We start from the raw sequence: 22646 nt of genomic DNA, 5'->3' as shown, positions 1-22646 counted from the left end.
AAAAACAATTTGCCTAATTTGCACGCGAAACACCTCGCATCCTCACCCCGTCTCCAACAACCGTCACGCCGCCGAGAAGCCAAAACGCAAACACACTCTCTGCACCTCTGTGCCGGTCCTCCTCACATCTCCACTCTCATCTTGTCCCGGGCATCTTGTTATTGAGCGAGTAGCATCTCGCTTTGTTTCTCACCAGGGTGAAGCTGGGTGTGTGCATGAGAGAGGTATCGATCCAAGCGCTGCTTGAAGAAAAAAAAAGGATAAAGGAGTCCAGGCAACCGTGTCCTCACCTCCGTCACGTCATCGACATCGTCTCTGGTGCACGCAACACAAAACGAGCCGCTGTAGTCGATGAACTGATTAGTTGATGGACACACAATTAATCAACCTCTTGTCTGTTTTTCAGTGCCGCAGCGAATTATTATTTTTAATTGTTGATTAATCTGTCAATCATTCTTTCAATCAATCAATTAATTATTGAGTTTATGAAAAAAACAGAAAAAAATATGCCTGTCCGAGTTTCCCAAAGACTATGATGTCATTTCAACTGGCTTTTTCTTTGTCTGATGAAGATATATAATGTAAAATCCTACAATTTCTACAACAAGAAAACATGAGATTGTAAATTACTGTAATGTCATTTAACTAAGAGTTGCAGCTCTAATCTGTTTCAGACTATTAACTTGTATCTTTGAATATGTTCATTTTGGTTGTGGTGAATTGTAGAGGCCATTTTTTTCACCATTTCTGATTTACAAAACAAAGATTAGATCCATCAAAGATATAATCCAGAGATTGATCGATACTAAAGACACTAGCACTAGAACATTCAGGAAGTGGAAACTATGTCAACAACAAACTACAGCAAATTCAATGCTGCTTTTGTGACGGTATGCTGTCCAAATATCAGAGTTATTAACTAACGTTGGACAGTCTTTTAAATCATTGTATTGTAATGTGTGTTTTATGCCTCCCTGTATAGAAAGTAGAAGGGCAAAAAAAAAGCCAAATCATAGCATATGAGAAGCGTTGCAAGTCTGCTTAATTTCACCCCCCACTGTACTCTGCGCTAGATTTCACCTGCTGTGTATGGCATTAAATTTACAGTAAACACACACCGGTATGAACGTCCACACTGACAGAACCACACAGACACACTAATGAAGGAGAGAAGAAGTGTGCAAACACATATACAGCGTATACAGCGCAGTATGGACTATAAATAACAGTTTGTGGAAGCCAGTTTCTGTCCTCACTGGCAGTTCATAAAAAGCTGTGGAGCAGGGGACATGTGTCCCTGAAGTGGCCTGGATGAGCGCCTGCTATGACCCACATCCTGTCTCCTAATACTGGGCCACTCACTCACTGCTACCAAACACGCATCATAAACTGCAGGAGCATCCGAGCTGTCCTAAGTCGTTAATTACAGACCTTGGAGAAATGTTATCACCTGACAGTCGATACTTGGTGGACGCTTGTTTACAGTCATTTTCACATGAACTGGCTTAATCTGCAATGTAGCCGAAAAACTCTGATCATTTTCAGGTTCGTCATGGAAAAAGGTGACAGTTCATCCGCACATGAACGTCTTGGAAAACACAAAGGCAGGATTTCCTCGGGATCTTTAACTTAAGGCCCACTTCTGTTTGTTACAAAAATATCCAAGGACCACATTCCCAGCTAATTGAGAAACAAAACATGACAAGAAAAAGGGGGAGAAATAATACTTCTTATGCCTTCGTCAGCTGTAACGATCAATAAATATTCTGCCTATACCTTCACCCATTGCTACCTGCTATTATCAATCCCAATTTAATGTATTTAGGGTCATATTTCCTCAGCACACGCTTTAGAGCTTTTACTGGCGCAGAGTTCTGTACTGATGACGAGTGATTAGGATGTTTGTATTCAAATGTAACTGGTCATTGAAGTTATGCATTTTTATTTAACCGCTTTCATTTATGTGAATTTTTTAGCACATTAACATAACTAGCTGTGCAAATTACAAAGACATTATTTAAAAAATGTAATCTAACCATTTGGCAGTACCTACTAAATAGTGCCAACTAAATAGTGCTCTGAGGCCCACTAGTGGTCCCGGGCCCAGCAGTACTAAAGGTTTGTAAGAGCAGAAGCATAGTCTGTACATCAGAAGTGAACGTAGTCACCGTAAAAATTGCAGATTGGTTTGTGGACTACGGTTTTGAAGCCTCAAGTTCGGCATTATGGCCGAAGCCATCTTGTTTTTTTGCAACCAGAATTGAAACCCGAGGGCGGAGCTAAATACAATTTTAATAACAAAGTTACTATTAACTTTCATGAAGTGAAAACACACCGTGAAAGGGTTAAAGTTCAGAGACGAAAACACGAACAACTCCCAGTTTGGACAACGCCATGGTGGCAACCTGTCAATCACAAAGTAGCCCCTCCTTAAAGCATACTCTACTTTATGGTCTATTTGACTCTAAATGGACCATAATCTACTAAATGAACATCATGCTGTGTTGAAGAATACTTGAAACAGAGATTGAGACCATAAAGCCGTGTTTACAATGTTTACTGAGGTAATAAATCAAGAGAGAAGTAGAGTCATTTTCTCATAGACTTCTATACAACCAGAGGAGTCGCCCCCTGCTGGACATTAGAGAGAATGCAAATTTAAGTCACTTCCTTCCTTGGCTTCACTTTTCAGAACTGGAGGTTACCGTCCGATAAGAAGGTTAACATGCCCCAAAAGAGATCCACTTCAAGTGCAGCATAGCAGGGACGTCTCTCGGCGAGCTACTACAGAAGGCAGCAAAACATACTGATGTGACTAAGATGGCCTTACTATCAGCAGACTTAATCAACTTACTACATGATGGCATCAATGTCCTGACACTCAAGTCATGATACAAAAGAACATTGTGCACTTGATCACTTAGAAACAGATACAAACACTTCCACCTGCACCAAAACATGTACAGTTAATAGAAAGCAACTTGAACTTCCTTCATCTTATCCACATGGACTCGGAGAGAATCTGGAGGAGTTTGCATTTCCTGAAATTAACGCTTCTGCTTCTGTAAAAGAGTTGCATTAGTGTCAAACATTTAGAGGCCATTTTATCTAGCTTCAGAGAAAAGGAGATTCTGAGGCCATCTGGCTACTGAATCTTTTACAATGCACAGAGCTCAACCTTCACTGTTTTACCAGCCAAAAAAAAAAAAAAAATCAGATTTTCCCTCATATATTGCTCCACATCAATTGGACTTTTTCTATCACAAATACTGAGCTAAAGAATATCCACTGACATGCTGGTACACTGAGTATTTGGACAAAACACAAATGGACTTTTTACGTTGTTGAAAATGCAAAACTGTGTGCTTGAATGTACACTGGAAAAAAAATAAAAATATCCTGTTTATGCATGAAGCAAAGTTGCACTGCAGCCATTTCTGGTGGGCTGACGCCATGTGAGTTTATACTGAGAGGGAAGCTGTTATCTGTGGAGGCTGACTAAATATTTCATTCATGTAGCTGAGTGAATGTTTGTATGGTCTAAAAGTGGCTCGAGCCTGTCAGAGATATCCACATGCAACATTCTGCTCTTCTCTTAGGTGAAAGAAAATCTTACGAGCGCTCAAGAGCAATCTCACCAAAACAAGAAAAAACGTCTTGTTGTCACAGTCCAAGGCTGTGAAGGCCGACCAGTCAGCGGGATGACGTTTCGTAGTCTCATTTAGCCACATGTCAGCAACCGCCTTTTTTAACACACTTAAAAGCTTCAAGATTCCAGAGAGGGGTATTTACTGACGTATTTTATATCCTAGAAGAAAACGTTAAACTCTCTTGTGTTAACCACACACCTTATTTCAGTCATCTAACCAAGAATATGGATGACTTGATATGGATTATCAAGTGAAAAAAGTAAGAGGCCCTCTTTTTTTGTACCTAATTTTGGACACATTTTGTGCTTTGTTAGCTAAGCACCTAATTGGCTGATGAAGTAAGAACAATAGACTTTACTTAATCCTCACAGACTAACAATAACCTAAACCTGGATGCTATTTCTGGCCTGAAAACGAACCAAACTCTTGGATGTCAGCAGACAGCGTTTCATACTATTGTTACACCCGACACTCATTTGCTACTGACAGAATATAGTCACTTGATAGCACCGGATTGCTATTGTGTGCAATTTGGAGCACGAGACGGAAATACAAACGTGTTCATAGTATTTCATATATTTCGTATTTCCATCTTGTATTGTGCAAACAAACAAACACGTGAAGTGCAGGATGTCAGTCTAAAGGTGATATTTCTCTCTTTCTCTCTCTCTCTCTCTCGATGTCCTGTTCTGACCCCGAGTGAGGTTGGTTCACGGTTATTTGAGGTCAATCTAACCTGAACTCCTCTCTGACTCCTCAGATATTTACTCCTCCACCGGTCGTCATCAGAGACACAAACTGCTTAAAATGATGTCCGTCATAAAGACCATGAAAGCTAATTTTGTGTGTACATAAAATCACAACAAACACGCATACAGTATGCACACACCACCAAAACCACAAAGCCAGGTGAAAAAAGAAAAAGAAAAACGTCCCCCTGTGTATTAACAATAGCCGGTGGGACTGACAGCACTCTGACATCTGATACCCTCAATCGCCTTCCTGCTGTTGTTGGTCTGGGGAGCTTCCACTCACTGTCTAACACAGACATACACACACACACACACACACACACACACACATACCGGTTCAGCCAAACATCTGCTGTTTTTAACCCCTGCTGGTTGCGAGTGCGACCGCCACGGGGGATGGGGCAAGAACTTCCAACTGACCTGGGGACTGTAAACTGAGCTGGGAAATGGACCTTTTTTTGATCCAACATTAATTCCTAACAATGCTGTAATAATGTCTAAGTGACTGTTTGAATTTAAAGTGAAGAGATAAAGTCACATCAAACTTTTAGCTTCTTAAATAAACGACACCTTACCACTAGCGTTTGTCCCGTCCGCATCACGAGAAGTTGCAGCTACAGCATTAAAAACGGGGCGTGTTTTCAGGACAAACACATGCTCGGTGTTGATGGGGAAGTGTGTGTTATGAAAACAGAGGCTGAGAGGTGACGTGAGAAAGAAATTGCATGCGCGTATCTGAGAGCAGACAGAGCAGGAAGGGGGGGGGGGGGCAGAGAAGAGGCAACAGTCACACAGGGAGTTAGCGGGCAACTCTCTGGGGCCTCTAAGCCAATTACCGGAGTAGCATTGATTGAGGCAGCACTTTAAGACCTCGTCCACACAAGTAGTCCCTTAATACACTGGTCAGACGATGGGAGCACCTCAACCACAAAGTACGGATAGATGGCCATTTGCATCTATTATGGTGTCGGCGGGACAAATCTTTTTAGCGATGCTAATAGGACTAATACGGAATATTTGGTCCGGGGTTCAACTTATTAAATGTATGTGTTACTCCATCTTCCTGCCTTTAAGGCTTTGGAAGTCTGCAGCTGCTGAGATGGACAGGTACTGGACTTGTTCCCTCAGTCCAGATCGGCTGAGCCCCCGGAGACCAAGGTGAGTATTGGGTCCCGAGTGCCGTGGCTGTGTTCAATCAGCACTTCCATCCCCTGTTAAAGGGTTCGCCGGGCCATAATGGTTTATGAAGGGGAACGGAGAAAGGAATCAATGTAGCGGAGGCCCTCAGATTAATGATTAAACAAACAGCAGCCCCGCTCCAGATCCTATCAGGGGCCAAGGTGCTGCTCAGAGCGCGCCATGCTGTAGTGATTTCAATTAACTAGCGTGGGGTTTTGGGGAAGCTTCAGCAGCAGAGCCACAATGCTTCTTCTGGTCTCGCACGATGAAACACAAGAAGCCTGCGAAAGTCACAACAAAACGAGAACAAGTTATATCTGCAGTGCTGCAAAAAGAGGGTCGCGTTCACGTACGTCAATACTTTTTCTTTTGGGTACCAGCAGGAAATGTGTTTGCAGAGAAAAAAAAGTTTGTATTGTGATTTACTTTTCTTTGAGCTGACAGTTGAAACCTTGTATTTTGTATCGGCAATGATTTATGACTGCTTGGGTTTACAGATGCACCGATACTGACATTATAAATCTTTGTCTGTCTCAAATTGGTGGATTGGGAATCGGTGACGATGAGCCGATCTGCTATCGGATGACATAATTTCAAGAAACGGCAATTTAACCCATTTATATCAATGTACAGCTTATTCATTAGGCACTGCTACTGGATCAGTACTCGATATCGACCGATACTCAAAGCCCATATATCGGTAACAGGACTGAAAACGTCTTACAGGTTCATCTCTACTTGGGTTTCAGATCAATAGTTGATTTGTTTAAGGCCACAATTAACTCTGCGGATTATGTAGTGTAGAAGTTATGTCTTCAAGCGTCTAACTTTGACCAACCAACAGTTCAGTGAACACAGCTATTCAGTTTTCCGTCACATGAGACAAAAAACAAAGCTGCAGATCATTACAGCTGATTAGGTGAAATTGTTAATATTTGGGGACGTTTACTTGAAAAATGACAAAACAGTTGCAGATTGACTAATCGATGAATCGACTAATCATTCCCGCTCTTCAGTAGAATATCATATTTCTCAAAGTAAAGTATGAAAAACATCTCAAACAAAACCCAGCCCTACATTTTATGTAAAGGCTAACTTTTTATATTTAAAATCAGAGACTCTCCTTCATTGAGGTTCCTCGCTGTGATTGTTTGAATAACAGGATGATGCAGTTACACATTAAAGAGCAGAGGGACAGAGAGGACAGACACACAATACCGCTGCCGCCCAACACAACGGGCCATTCTTTACAGCTCGCGCCACAACACTCCTCACAGCTGAGTCTCAGCCGCTATTCTCCTGCTGTTCCCCCTGCTCCCTCCCCATCTCTCCCCTTTCAATATGGGGGAGAAGAATGGGAAAGGAGGGAGGGGGGTGGGATGAAAATGAATAGTGGGCACGTACAATCTGAAGCGTCACTAGCTGGAAATCTTGTATAGAAAAAATGGCACAAAAGACAACAGTTTATTGGAGAAAACTGCGATTGGAGAAAAGGGGGAGGGAGCTTTCATTCAGAGAGTAAAGCTGAGAGGAGGGAGATGAAATGAGGGGAAGATGTGGCAGACAAACGTATATGCACACACACACATCCGTCCATCAGCACAGACACATGGTACTGCACATCAGTTAATTAATACCACACCGCAAATCTGCATCAGCACTGACTCTCTCTCTCTTTCAAAGAAAAGAAAAATCCACCTGCCTCTGTGTGTCTATTCCCCCCCCCCCACACACACCCTCATCCCCTCCAATCTAATCCCGGAAGCCAGGGCATCATTCCCAGGAGAAGAAGTAAATGTCACAGATTTACCTCTACACCGCCACTGCTGCTGCTGCTTGTTTTCCTCCCTGTTCGTTATTCCACAGAAATATTCAAAAAGATAGATCCAAGTGGGCTGAATTCTGCTCTCCCTCTCCGCACCAAACCATCCATGGATCACCCGGTTGACTGTGAGCGAGTGCTAGCTCCCCAGCCTGTCAGCTCATTCAGGCAGGCAGCTATGTAGGCAGCTGCCGTTTTTCTTCAAAGCTCCACAAGCAGAGCAAATTAGAGGTCCAGCCCAGCTTAGAAGCTAAGCCATTGTGAGCTATTCACACTCCAGTTCCTATCTGAGGCCAATGGCTGCAGCCCCCCCTCATACTCCCGCCCACTGTCCCGCCCTCCCTCTTCCTCGTGCTCTCTCTCTCTCTCTCTCTCTCCCATTCTCCTGCTATCTTAGCCATAAATATAGACGCTTGACATTACCTAACACATGGTGCCTCCTGATAAACAGCCAGCTTCAGGCAGGTCTCGTGACTGGGAAAACCTCTCCAGGGGTGAATGCTGGGTTAAGGAAGGAGGGTGTAGAGGGCAGCAGGACAAGGATGTAGGATGTAGGATTCAGGGTGTAGAAGAAAATGGGAGGAGGGTACTGTAGCATGTAGAGTAAAAGATGCTGTTGTTACCAGCTCTTTTGGGTCTTTCGTTCAGTAAGAAGCAGTTTGTCACCGTGACGTCACCTGTTGGTTACTTCACTTTTGAAACCTTGAGTTTGGCATTTTGGCCGTCGCCATCTTGTTTTTTGCCACCAGAGGTGACACGGGAGGGTGGAGCTAAATACAACCGAACGCTGATTAAGACATTTTTAGGCGACCAAAATGTTATTTTCATGGACTGAAAACATGGACAACGCTGTGGTAGCCCCGCCCTAAAGCATCCCCTGCTTTATGGTCTGTTTGACTCTAAATGGACCATAATTTACTAAATGAACATCATGCTGTATTGAAGAAGACTTGAAACTAGAGATTGAGACCATAAACTCATGTTTACAATGTTTACTGAGGGAATAAATCAAGAGAGAAGTAGAGTCATTTTCTCATAGACTTCTATACAACCAGAGGAGTCGCCCCCTGATGGACATTAGAGAGAATGCAAATTTAAGTCACTTCCTTCCTTGGCTTCACTTTTCAGAACTGGAGGTTTCCGCCCAGTTTAGTTGCAGCCTGGATTTGTTTACTATGCTTTGACTTAATTGATTTAGGATCTTGGGAGATTAAGGGCCCAACGGCAGACCAAAGGAAAGCTTGCACCTGGCAGCGCAGGCCTGTACCTGCATGGACATGGACTGCTGCCCAGGCAGCCTGACCACAAACCCCTAGAGCTGCCCTGAGGGAAGAGGACTGCAGACTTCTGCTTGGATTCACATGGTCCAATCTTAGCCACATGTCCTCATTGTACCACAACTAAAAAATAAATAACAGCAGCTTTACTGACGGTTCTGAAGTGAATTAACAAACGTGTTGAATGCTACATTTTGTACCTTGATGTAAAACCTTAAATACAGTTTAAGCAATATGTCTGAGATTGATTGTTTGTGTATTGAGTATTTACATCAACCTATAAATAAATATTAGGCTACTTAGGTTATTGTTTGAAGTGTGACAATTTTTACTCGTGAGTAGTTGAAGGACAAGATTGGACATGTTTCTGTTTGATTAACAAAGTTAAACTCAGTTCATAGCTTGCCAACAGAACATAATTTTGCATAACTTTGCAATGTCAAACAAGCTTCATGCAGAGTTTAACTGGTGTGATGCTTTATCAGATTGTGCAGATACTGGTATATCTGTAAACTGTGAATATGACCTGTCTACAGCTTTATAATCGATCAACCTGTGGAGTAGAAATCACACAGCTGGATTTCTTTGTTTGGGGTGTCTTTTGACATTTTGTAAATTACACTTTCACGTAAGAGAGAGAGAGAAGATCAAAAGCACTCTAGTGTAAATACACGGAATATGAAGCTTCAGCCAGCAGATTAACCTAGCTTAGCATAACGACTGGAAGCAGGGGGAAACAGCTAGCATTGCTCTAAAGGTTGCCTACCTCAAACCTTAAAAACACATGTTGTGAACAAGTTATATCTTTCTTTGTTTCATCTGTGCAAAAAATGAAGCGTAAAAACGATGCGTTAAAGTAGTTTTTACGTATTAAGCAGCTTCCTCTTGCTTCCTGTAAGCTAAGCTACCATCTGCTTGCTGTGATTGCATTTTCCACATTTTATCTTAAGTGTGTCATGTAGTGTGGGACTTGCACTGGTCTGTTCTTGGTCTGGACTTGGTCTCAACCCCTCAAAGTCTTGGTCTTGTCTTGTCTCGAAACACTCTGATCGTGGTCTTGACTTGGTCTGAACTTCTCAAAGTCTTGGTCTTGGTTTTTGGGGGTCTTGACTACAACAATGGCAAAATAGCAGCGGTATGTAGGGATGGCGAAGAAAATATTCATGTAACAAATGTCATTTACGACACACTGCTCAGCTATGCTAACAACCAAATATTAAATCGACAAGCAGAAACTGCATAAGACACACTGTAATCTAATCATGATGTAGATTGGTAAGTTTGCTATAGATCAACACCAAATAAAGCCGTGGGATAATCAAAGCGCACTCCTCCACAGGAGTAAATATGCTCAAAACACAACCGATACTGAAAGCAGCCACATGAAGAGGACCTTATCCGACTTCAGATCCATCTGCTCGGAGGCATTGAGGCTCACAAAAACACTCAGGAGCTACAGCACATGTGCTAGCTAGCCGCCACAGCAGATCCACAACCAAACCATCACGAGACACTCGCACACAGATCAGTCTTGTAGAGGACGACGCGATCACAACAGAGAATCTTTGTTCAGTCGGTGAATCAGCAGTTCATTCTCCTCGATCTCGACCGAGGTTATCGTCATCGCAAACCACGACCACAAAAATAAACTAGCCGGCCGTGGGAAACATATAATCGGTGTAAATAGTATAGAGCCAGATAGTATAGAACTGTGTTCATCAACAATCCCAAGCTCTGTTTTTGCTCCATGTGGACGGGACTCCCAGCTCTGGATGAAGCATCACTCTGGACGAAGCAGGAGAGGACTGCAGTCCCTCCTCAGCCGTACGGTGAGAACTACATGAGGCCTTTCATGTGGGACACCACAGAGGCTCATTAATCAGGGGCTGATCACTTTAAATTGACTCTGGGGTTGATCCTGTCACATCACATCTCTGCTTGAGCATTCACTTGATCAAAGGACAATTGTCTTACATGAGCTTGGGCGAGGAAACATGATGGAGTATTTTGAATCACAATAATATAACTGTGAGCTACACTTTGGATTGACAATCAGAGCGGAGAGCAGACTCGAGGTGCAGCTTGTTCTGAACTCAAGGTGCGGAAACAGAGGTTGTGTTGTTGTAATGGTTTCTTCTTGAGATGCCTTTGAAATGGGCCTGGATGAGATTGTCAATAACAAAAGCAACGTCAGAGATCCACAGCCTCCACCTTCCACCCACTGGACCAATCGCACTGAAACAGGAAGGAAGACCTGCAGTCCTTTTGGCCTGAGATATTTTAATGGTACCAGTTTGTGACTGTATCTGTAAAATATGGTAAATATGGCAATAGAAAACACCAACACATGCATTAAACATAAGCCTCAAACACACACACACACACACACACACACACACCTGTCTTCATTCACCATTACTATGCAATAAAACACATTTCACCAGCTCCCTTAATGAGCTTTGGGGGCCAGTCGTCGTTTCCCAGAGTGCACCATTGCACGTGTACGCAGCAGATATTTCGGTTGCAATGAACAAAAACTACGAGCTGTGCGTATACGTGAAAAGCAGGCGGACAGAAGCCGGGGGCCCCCGCTCATGCGTTGCGAGAATGAATGGCCGTCATTAGCATGAGGCTCCCCGGCAGCACCCTGCAATGCAGCGACACACACACACACACACACACACACAATGGCGAGTGCCACGCTTCCCCCCCAGAGAAGCCCTTTTGTTTGGGCAGCATCTGGACCTGACCTCCATGCATTCGAGGCTGATGACCCCCCTCTCAGCTCCTCATCTCCTCTCCTATCCTAACCTCCCCGTAAAAGCTCGCCCTGCCTCTACAGCAACCCCCCCCTCTCCTCCTCTTCCTCCTCCTTCCCTTTACCCTGTCCGTTCTTCACACACACATACCCCCCTCCTCCCTCCCTCGCTCCTCTAGCTAAGGAGAGCAGCCATCTCTTGCTCCTTGAAAAGAAGGTCTGTGTACTAGTGGGCCTTACACAAAGCCTGCAGGGTGAATTAGAAAACCAATGAGGAAAAAGCACCAGGGCTACTGGCCATCTGTCCCTCTGGGTTGGACGTGCCTGCTCCGAGTGGGCCAGCCCCCCCAGCATAACTCCCACCTCTACCCTCACCTCCCCCTGATTCCCTTAACCTATATACACAGCATCAGCCACATACACACACTCTCTCTGCCATGCATACATCACGGGCTTCGGATGGCGGATGGTTGGTGAGAGTGTGGGGGGGGGGGGAGAAGAAAAAGAGAAAAGAGAGGAGAATAGAGAGGAGAATAAGGAGCTGCCACTTGCCTGGATGCAGAGAGAAGCCCCTGGAGCCAGAAAATCAAGCCGTAATCCGTTTTCTTTGTGTGAGCGGCAAACAGAGAAATTTGTCTCCAACAATGATTTTCCCCGAGATCGGCAGTGGAGTGGAAAACAAGGAAGCGAGGGAGTGAAGGACAGCGAGGAGGGGAGGGAGATAGAGCGAGAGAGAGAGAGAGAGAGAGAGAGAGAGAGAGAGGATGAGATGGAGGGTGAGAGCAGCAGAGACAGGGAGACAGCGGGAGCAGCTAGAGTGTGACAGAGGAAGGCAGCAGTCACCGCTGAGCCACAGGGACGCTGACACTCACTGGAGGACTCGAAGTGAAGAGAGAGGAGGACGACAGAGCAGAGGGGGGAGAGAGAGGGAGAGATCAGGTGGGGGGAGGGAGGGAGGGAGGATTGGTTCGCCCCGTGGCTACAAACGCTGGGATAACGCCGAAGATAACCCCTCGTCCCCTTCGAAGCAGCAGCTGTAGACGTGAGGAAGGAAACGAATCCCACGAGAGAGAGAGAGAGAGACTTCTCTATCAATAGTGACATTTGCCGCACATGATAACAATGGCCATCTGTAGCAGCGGAGCAATGAAGGAGAGAGGGGAGGAGAATGGGTTGACAGAGGGGAGGAGAGAGGGGGAGGAAGGGTCTTATAAACACACATTCACACACAGAGAGAGTGGGAAAAAAACACCTCGACCAGTGGTGGAGGGAAAGGCACCTGTTCGAGTCAAGCAAGAGGGAGCAACACATGTGTTAGGGAGAGAAGGGGGGAGGAGACGCGAGGCAGGCAGAGAGACAAAGGAAACAGAGGGCCGAGAAGCGTGGCTTTTATTTGACTGCTTTTGGTCTTTCTGCCTCGTCATGCCAAGAACAACATTTGCATGTGTGTGAGAGAGAGAGACAATAAACAGGAGGTGGCAGCGATAGTAGGTCAACAAGAAAGAGAGAGAGGGAGGGAGGGAGGGACAGGAAGACAGAAAGAGAGAGAGAGAGGAGGGGTAAACAGCAGACCGAACTGCCTTGTGTTTAGGCCGTGGTTTTGCCCAACACACTCACGTTTATTGCCACTTGAAAGTGAATATTAAGCAGGATGAGTCTCATAGTTGTTATTGTCAACAAACTCCACAACAAGGCTTTTTAACATACTTATTATCGTAGCCAAAGCCTGATACGTCCTATTCCCCTGCGCCATAGATCATTGTTTCAAAGACAGAAACACATCGGAGGGCCACACTGTTTCACCGGATGAACTTTCCCTTTATCAACACGTACGTGGGCGCTGTAGTTTATTTTAAGTCAATCCCACATTCACCATTCTGCCGTAAATACGTAATAAAACTCCAAATTCATTTCTGAAAATAGTCCCTGACAAACACTTTCAACTCCTTTGTGACTCTTATCTTCATGTCTTCAGTGGGAACGTGTTTGTTTTGGTCTTTTCATGGAATTTATTGACAATAAGAAAAATATAAACCAACGCTTTCATTGGCCAGTCTGCGTTTCGAGAGGGGCGGGACTTAGCGAAGGGTCAGTTGGTTATACATATTTATACAGTATTTCTCCAAACCCGTAGTCTCCGTAGTGTGTGAGAACACAGTCGGCAGGATTTCAAGTGGTCTATATTCATATTGTTCATGCAGCTACTTGCCCCACAGCTAATTGTTGTTATGATTGAATAGCGTTTGTTTGCATTTGTAAGCTTTAAAGCCTCAGTGGTGGGAGATCTTTTGGTTGAGTTGTAGCAAAATGTACATTATTAACATGATATGAATGTTTATTTTTTAAATATCACGGTTATCATCAAAATCAGTACCTCGCAACAACCCTATGTGGTTCCCATTTTGGGTTCTGACCCCTTAAAATGAAGCTGTGTTGTGATTTTTTCATCACAGGTTTTGGCCGTAGTCATTGAACGTCACACGCTGGTTTGTGGACTACAGTTTTGAAGCCTCCAGGTCGGCATTTTGGTCGTCGCCATCTTTGTTTTGTTTAATGCCACTAGAAGTGACACGAGAGGGCGGAGCCAAGTACAACCGAACGCTGAGTAAGACATTTTTAAGCTACCAAAAATGTTACAATTAACTTCCATGAACTGAAAACACACTGTGAAAGTTGTTAGATGTTAAACTCCCAGACCGGACAACGCCCTGGTAGTGACATGTCAATCACAAAGTAGCCCCGCCCCTAAAGGATACCATGGGACCATCATTTACTAAATGAACATCATGCTGTATTGAAGAAGACTTGAAACTAGCGATTGAGACCATAAACTCATGTTTACAATGTTTACTGAGGTAATAAATCAAGAGAGAAGTAGAGTCATTTTCTCATAGACTTCTATTCAAATCAGACTTCTTCTTGCAAATGGAGGAGTCGCCCCCTGATGGACATTAGAAATAATGCAGGTTTTAGGTACTTCAGCATTGGCTTCACCCTGGTTTTGGCCTACCTGTTTTGGATTGTGAGCGAGAACTTTTTCGCCGTGGATTTGTCTCATGTGAAGGACTTTAAGAGGCATGACGAGGTGAAAGTATCAGCTATTATTTTAGAGATATTTTAGACCCGAAGAGGTGAAAGTATCCAGCATGTAACGTTTATTCTGAACATTTTAGAGGCATTACTGTCAGAGGTAAATGTATCCAGTATTACACAAGTGGTGAAATTAAGGGTAACAAATGTAATCCGTTTAATCTGGTGACCCTCCGACAGCCTCACAAAACCGCCGTACAGCATATTCAGCATTTATTATTTTGTCTATGTTCAATTTTGACGCTGCGTGCGCGGAAGCCTTTCCATCGTGCTGTGATCTCTGCGAGAGAGCCCAACATGTTCATCACATAATCAGGCAGGAATCTATTTTCAATATATCAGAACATCATAATCCCAGGCCGGACACTGGGAGGGGGGGGGGGGCTCAGCGGAGAGGCGGATTTACCGGTCACATGGCTGAGCGCAAGAGACAGACAGACAGACAGAGATTGGACAGAGAGTGAATAAGCGAAGAAAAATACAGTAATCTAGTCTAGGGAGCCACATTTTATTAGGGAGCGACGCAATAGACGAGATAGAAACAGGAGGAGGCGGAATCATGATCCCTCTCTTGATTAAATCATGTCTATGCATATGTGTGATGATCAAATTAATTCCTCAGGGGGGAAACTCTCTCTCTCTCTAATCACATCCAGTGTTCTGCTTTTAAAACACTTTAGGCTTCAAGCTTTTGTGGTCACCACAACTCAAGCAGAAGTTGTTGTAACACAGACACGACAGCAGGATAACAAATGAACCGAGCAGAGCTGGACCGGGTCGCCCGACGGGTCCGACTGGTCCGTGACGTAACCGAGCCCAGCTGTGGAGGCTGGCTCGGTGCCGGGTGTTTGGCTCGAGCCACACTTTTCTGTATATTTCACAGTTATGCGAGACAGCTGCAGGAGAGGGAGATCTTGTGCGGTCAAGACTGTGATACAAAACACACAGTGAAAATGTGCATTTGTTTTGTCCTTTTCGGAGCTGGTGAGGATTTTTTTAAAGGATGAAAGGGGAATAAAGTGTAATGGCATGATTTGTGGTTGGAGTGGAAGGGACGGATGAGATTAAGAGGAGATGAAAGAAATGAGAAAGAAGCCAAAAGAAAGTGGGTCATTGGGGTGAAGATGAAGAAATGATGCTAAAGACTGGTTGAAGTCGTCAGCCAGATGTCCTGGTTTAAGCGTCCAGCACATTATCATCACGACTGGTATATATATATATATTTTTTTTTTTACTCACAAGGCACAGCGTGGCGATACAGATTGGCCCGGATGGTCTTCTGCAGCTCGTGGTCGGGGGAGGACTTCTGAAACCTCAGGCTCAGGTAGTGCTTCAGGTCCTTGTTGAGCTTGTGACCTGGAAAACAGCCGACGGACAAAAAACAGCTCAAGTAAACAAACCGGCCACGTCAAGAAACCTGCTCATCTCTTTCGCTGTTTACGTGCTGTCATTTGACCAAAAGTAAAGTCGTGAAAGGCCGTGACATTTCACAAGTACAAATGCTCCTGGACACTACAAGAACAGGCCTTGTTGATCTTCCTTAGTGGGTTTGGAGTAAATAAATACATTTGTTTTGGATTGTGTTTACACATAAATATAATGCAGTCACAGAATGCAATCGAATTCGAACATATATTTAAAGTCCATGTGACGCAACAAGACTAACATCACTATACTATTTATTTTAATTGTATTTAATCTTAATTGAATCAGGCTGTCTCATTGAGATTAAGATCTCTTTTCCAAGAGAGACCAGACAACGAGAAACATTCGCAACCAGCAAAACAGAAACAACACAACTACACAATATACAGGAATTAAAGACAATTACAAAAATCAGACAATAAAGCCTTAATATCTCCAATTCACCGTGTGATACAGAGAACAATGATGAATCCCAAATGATGTCGTTTGTGATAAAGTGTACTGCATCAATGCGCACTGTTATAATGCAAACATGCGGATGTTAAGCAAGTATAGGTTTAGCATGTTAGTTCAGTTTGTTAGCGTGCGAACATTTGCTAATTAGCAATAAACCAACACGTTCTCATCCCAACTCGTCACATACTGACCATTGGTGTCACTTTCTAGCGTGCCGGGTAGCCCAACGAGTCAAACGACGCTCCGCTACGGTCGCAGTAAACACGTGGTTAACGTTGGGAATCGAGACAAAAGCACTTGCTGAGGTTTAGGCAAAAAAACAACTATTGTTTGGTTTTGGAAAAACATCATGGTTGGGCATAAAATATGTACTTAAACTAAGTAAAACATAAACAACATGAGTACGGAAAACAGTGAAATGTTTCACTAAAGAATTTATCCTCAGGGGCACATGAATGTCGGTACCAATAGTTGTAAAGATGTTTCACTCAAAAATCAAACGTGAACCTCATGGTGGCGCTAGAGGAGAGTCGGTGCATCATCAAAATCATTTGGATTCATCATCTGTGCACCGTGCATGTATGTACAAAATGTCATAGTAATCCACCAAATCTTGTTGAGATGTTTGTCTGTTATCCAAAATCATCAACCTACTGCTGTCGCTAGAGGTAAAGTCAGGGGATTCCCAAAGTCATTTGGGTTCATCCTCTGGGGATGATGAATGTCTGTAAATGATGTCATGCCAATCCATCAAATAGTTTTTGAGATATTTCACTCTGAACCAAAGTGGTGGATCAACCGACGGGACTGAACATTAGAGCTTCAATTTACTGGATTTCAAAGATTTAAACTTGTATCCATTTCATTCGATGGTAATGTGAGAAATTCTACAAAAATAAGATATCGACAGTATGAGTATAGCTGAGAAAGATGCTCGGTATGTAACAGGGTGGTTGATTTAGAGAGGCCGGTTTGGGTAATTGATTAAAGGGGTCTCTGATTGGCTGGACTTCCCAGGCCTACTCAGCATCCATCCAATCAGAGGTGCTGATGCTGCTGGCCGAGTTTGGACACAGCCCCGGTCGCTCACAATGGGGCCAGATGGTCGGAGCTCTCTCTCACGCCAGGGTCTCATTTAGGGCCATTTAATGATCTCCAGATATATCATCCATGTCTGGGAGAGCTGGCAAGCATGTCTTGGGGGGGAGGTGCCATGGCCTCCTGTCGGCCTCCGATCACAGAGGAGGAGTTTCTCTTGGCTCGGTGCTTTGAGACGGTCAGTGTGGTGACTGGAGAAGTAGAGTTTACTTTGGAACTGATAGGAAATATAATATGGTTTGTGAAGTGAAGGAAGTGAAGCTGTCCAGTGTGATTCCCCCCCAAGGGGATTTAAACTACTTCTAAGAACTCTGGAAAGAACTTCTGTCTTTAAACTAGCACTAGGTTTTAAAAAAGTAAAAAACAATAAATCATACCTCATGTTTACAATGTTTACTGAGGTAATAAATCAAGAGAGAAGTAGAGTCATTTTCTCATAGACTTCTATACAACCAGAGGAGTCGCCCCCTGGTGGACATTAGAGAGAATGCAGTTTTAATGTACTTCAGCTTTGGCTTCACTTTTCAGAACCAAAGGTCGCTGGTTTTGGCCTACTTTTATGTTGTGGATTTGTCTCATGTGAAGGACTCCCAACAGTCCTTAAGCTAAGCTAAGCTAAGCTAAGCTTAAGGCTGCTTGCTTCAGCTTCCTATTCACTGTACAGATAAGATAGTGCTATCAATCATCCCATCTATCTCTCTGCAAGAAAACAAATGAGCATATATCCCCTGAATGTCAAATTATTCCTTTGAGGTTAGATCAATAGAGGATTGCCTCCCATGTTAGCGTCAGTGCTGTGGTCGAGGTTTCGGGAATCAGGAGGGAGAATCGCACTAAACCATGCAGGAAGGAGGCAGGAAGTGCTCGCCGCCTGAGAGGAAGTGCTGCTCGTGAGACACCGGGAGTCAGGGACAAGGACAGACAGCTCAGACGCGTCCGTGTGGCAGCTGAGAAAAGTGAAAAAAAGGGTCTTAAAGGAGAGCGGCATCCGTCATCGGCCCCGAGGTGTGGCCCTGTGGTGACATCATCATCTGTCAGCTTCACATATCTCCCCCCCCCCCCATGGACATAAATACTGACTGAAGCATGCAGCACTGATAATGTTGAGCACAGAGAGCAGCACACGGGCATCTAAGATGATGATCAAATATTAAATCAGAAGCCTGAGAGAACCACAACTAAATGCTTCCTGATACATTTGTCACACAGAAATATAATAATACTAATAATCACATTTAAGGTGCGAATCACATTCATAAACACAGCTACGCTAACATTAGCATAGCCATGAATCTGATTCTGCTCTTTGTATTTTCTACCCAGAAGTAGAGACCCTGGTCGGTAGTCTACCTTGCTGTATTTTTCCGTTCCTCTACACACACACACACACACACACACACACACACCACTGTGTAATTCAGTGCAAGCAAAGCACAGTCAGGTAATTGTTACCTAGCAACCAGCCAGTGCTGACGACCATCATTACGGTCCCTGCTAGGCAAGCAGCAGTCAGATTGTAAAAGGAAAACACACACACACATACACACACACACACACACACACACTTCCTTGAACCCATCCTCTACTGCTCCACTTCCTCGTCTGTGGTGATCTGATTTATATAAACAGCTCTTCGTCAAAATGATGAAATATGCCGCACATACATTAGTGTTTTGCATTCAGCGTCGTGTCAGTTTTGCTGGCCCAGACGCTTTTCCCCGAGATAAGGGCCGCTGTCAGGGACAACAACCCCCCCCCCCCTCCCCAGCAGAGGGCGGGCCGCCCAGGTGTCGTGCTCCATCAATGAGAAAGTCATCAAATATTCAATATTTATGAGGATTAAAGCCGTGTGGATCAGAGATTACAATCACACCACTGTGTGTGTGTGTGTGTGTGTGTGTGTGTGTGTGTGTGTGTTCGTTTGCTTAGTTTCTCTCCAGATTTTTTGTCACAAATGTTGTTTCGCTGAACAAATAACCAGATTTTATGGTGCTGTAGATGTCAGATTAGAAAAATGAAACCACGAAATGAGTTCCTCTCAGAAAGCAGATTGTTGGTTTGATATGAAACATTTCAGCGGTGTCACAGTTTGAGATGTTTTCCAGCCTCGGAATGTGCTCCAATCTTTGAGTGCAGCTTTAGAAATGTATTACATGGTATTTGAGATTTTGGAATAAGACAATAGCTTTTTTTTCTTGACCCATTTAGAGTGTTGTCCCAGCAGCATGTAACAAAAGGAAAAACAAAGCTTTGGAATCCAACAAAAACCACCAGATGTGGTGAGAAAACAGGAGATATTATCCCCACAACCACACAAGCGTTCCTCGGATTTGGAACAAAACAATTCAGCATGAAGAGTACTGAACGGAGATCCTTGTCTCGTATAGAATAAGACGATTCTGGGAATGTGCTGAACACACTGAGTCCGCTAATCTGCTGTCTGTTTCTCCTGAATATAGTCTGAACCATGCAGATATTTTTATAAAATGGTCTTATAGTAAAGGATTAAACCTGTTAGTACAGGTACTGATTTGATAGAAATACAATAGAGACTCCACACATCAATATGCTCAACCACAGTGTATTCATATGTCTTTCAAGTAAATAGTCTATTTATAATAAAACAATAATCCCTGTTCGTTTTTTTCCTCCATAGACCCACAGTGAAAAACAAAAGAAAAAGTGCCACAAATTCACAATTTCCAGCGAATAAAATGTGAATATTTGCACGTTTGCATAGCTTTCTATGTCTTTTGGTTTTGGACTGCAGGTCAGACAGAACAATCTTTTTAAATAAGTCATCTTGGCCTCTGGGAAACTGTCGTTTTTTTCATGATTTTCTGCCATTTTATAGACCAAAAGCTGAGAAACTAAAATTCGGCTGCAGCCCTGAAAGACGCAGCGTTATTCTTCCTGCCAGTGAAAACACTGAACACAACCAACAACCAGTCTGCCTCTGCATGATAAGATGGATCATTTGCGAGCTGGGAGAGGATATTCTTGATTCTCCATAACAATGAAATCACTCCATCAGGGTTAATCTGAGGCAGCAGAGACGTTGGCGCGCTGCGAGATGTTTCCCGGGAGCTGAAGATGTTTGCCGGTAGAAACGCTGCGTGTGTGCGGCGGTGATCGGTGCTTTTTCAACCGGGGATGAGGCGGAGCAGAGACGTGTGAGGATGTGTGAGGCCCTCCTGTCGTTTTACAGATAGACAGAGAGTGAGACAGAGAGACGGGTTTAACCCAAATAAGAGTGGATTATACACATCCTCCATGCCTCCAGTCAGCATTACATAACCTTAAAGGTGCAGTGTGGTGGATGTGGTGGATTTGGTGGCATTGGGTGGAAATGCTTTTTTCTTTTTTGCAAAGTTTCAAGTCTTTGAGTTGGAGTCCAAGTCTCTTATGGTTGTAATAACCATGTAATAACACTACATTTTAATATCATATGGGCGGAGGCTTCAAATAAGCCCAGTGGGTTTTCGGCCTCTTCCTGCAATGTGACTTTATTCTGTCACTCTGTTATCTTTGTGTATTTTTTGTGTAATTTTCTATATAAACTATGGAATTCAAAGCATGAACTGTATAATCATCACTCATTCATCTATTAGCTTACAGTATCCGCATTGATTAGCTCTTTAAACTGGCTTTCACAATGGATTATGGAAAGAAAACACACACAATCAAAACTTTCCTTTAAAGCACATAACTATATTTTGCCCCTAAAATGGATATAGACTAACGTCACTCAGGGTAACAGGAACATATTGCCAACATGTTTAGACATCGATAACTGTAACCTGCTCGTCAGTAAGAGTTTGACTCATTCTAAAGGTAACGAAAAAAACAACGATTCTTATTTTCAGGTGGTTACACACTAAAGAATACTTAATAACATTGTACTCAATTTCTGCCAATAAACCCCCTTAAATGCTGCACACTGTTCCTTTAAATCTAGTTGCATCCCTGTCTCATTTTGGGGAATGTTTGTGTGTGTGTGTGTGTGTGTGTGTACAGATTCTCATCCGAAGAGATATCGATTCACACACGTTTGCATATATTTCTGTGCACATGAAAACAACGTTTTAAAGATATACAATCTTAATCTGAAGCTCTTTTTCAAAAGGTTTGGATACTTTTTTATCTCACGCCATATGAGATAAGAACAAGAAGTGGCATTTGGAGAGGATTCCACACAAACCCGTGCATTAAAACGTAGCGGGCAGACAGCAGCAGGGACACAAACATATGGTCGTGGCCGCTTAAAACATCAGCAGAAGTCTGCCAAGCAGCTGCAGCCTATAGTGCCACAGAACAGCTGTCATCACTGCTACGACCTGTCAATCACACGGCAGGTTGTTTACCGTTTCACAACACAGGGCTACACATCCACACGGCAGTCGTTGATCATTTGTACATATTAAATCAGCAGCTAGAGAGTGAATATTCATTTGAGAAAAGGTCTGTGTGTCTCTGTGTGTGTGTGTGTGTGTGTGTGTGTGTGTGTGTGTGTGTGTGTGTGTGGCTCTTGTTCAGCTGCTGATTGGGATTCATCCTCCGTCCTCCAGCTCAACACTGCCCTCTGTGTCTCCCGAGCCTCAGCACTGAAAGTCAGCCTCACAAAGACACCGTTGCCACAGCAACCCAGGGCCGACCGACGGCTCGAGATGAGCCGCCGTTGAGGTTATTATGGGCTGCTGCCCCCCAGTGGTGGATCTCAACTCTGTCAGGTACAAGACCCACACATGTGACTTCAAAGATGTGATTATTAATGTTAACGTGCTGGAGTTCAGCTAAATGAGTTATGAAAACATTTACTCAACCACCGTCATCACTCACTTTTACTTTCACTTCAGATTTCAGAGGGAAATGTAGTTTCTACTCTTTACTGCATTTTTCAGTTGATTTTTAAAATGTTCAGATTAAGATTTTACAAACAAAACATCTGATAAATGTGTTAAGGATCAAAATATCTACTTCAACAATATATAAAGTAGTTATACTTCAAATGCATCCATTATTTATGCAGGGGGACCTTGTTTTATGATTATTCACTGAAAAGGTTGTTCGTTAAGGAAACATGTGTCCTATCTGCTGAGTAATTAAAAAATATATGTGTTTCTTAAATGTAGAGTTAAG

At 43.5% G+C, this 22646-nt stretch overlaps 1 protein-coding gene across 15 annotated transcripts in view; it reads right to left on the bottom strand.

Annotated features, from left to right (window-relative positions):
* Positions 1-22646, bottom strand: part of LOC116382516 (membrane-associated guanylate kinase, WW and PDZ domain-containing protein 1-like) — a 99277-nt gene that overhangs the window by 49775 nt on the left and 26856 nt on the right. For all 15 annotated transcript variants that reach the window (XM_031845621.1, XM_031845624.1, XM_031845620.1 and 12 more), the window contains exon 2: positions 15768-15884. In XM_031845621.1, coding sequence (XP_031701481.1) covers positions 15768-15884 — 117 coding nt within the window. The remainder of the gene's footprint in view (positions 1-15767; positions 15885-22646) is intronic.

This window comes from Anarrhichthys ocellatus, unplaced genomic scaffold (genome assembly GCF_004355925.1).
Source record: "Anarrhichthys ocellatus isolate YVR2014 unplaced genomic scaffold, GSC_Weel_1.0 scaffold5, whole genome shotgun sequence".
Lineage (NCBI taxonomy): Eukaryota > Metazoa > Chordata > Actinopteri > Perciformes > Anarhichadidae > Anarrhichthys > Anarrhichthys ocellatus.
The sequence above is the reverse complement of the archived record's forward strand: the minus strand, read 5'-3'. Positions and strand labels throughout refer to the sequence as shown.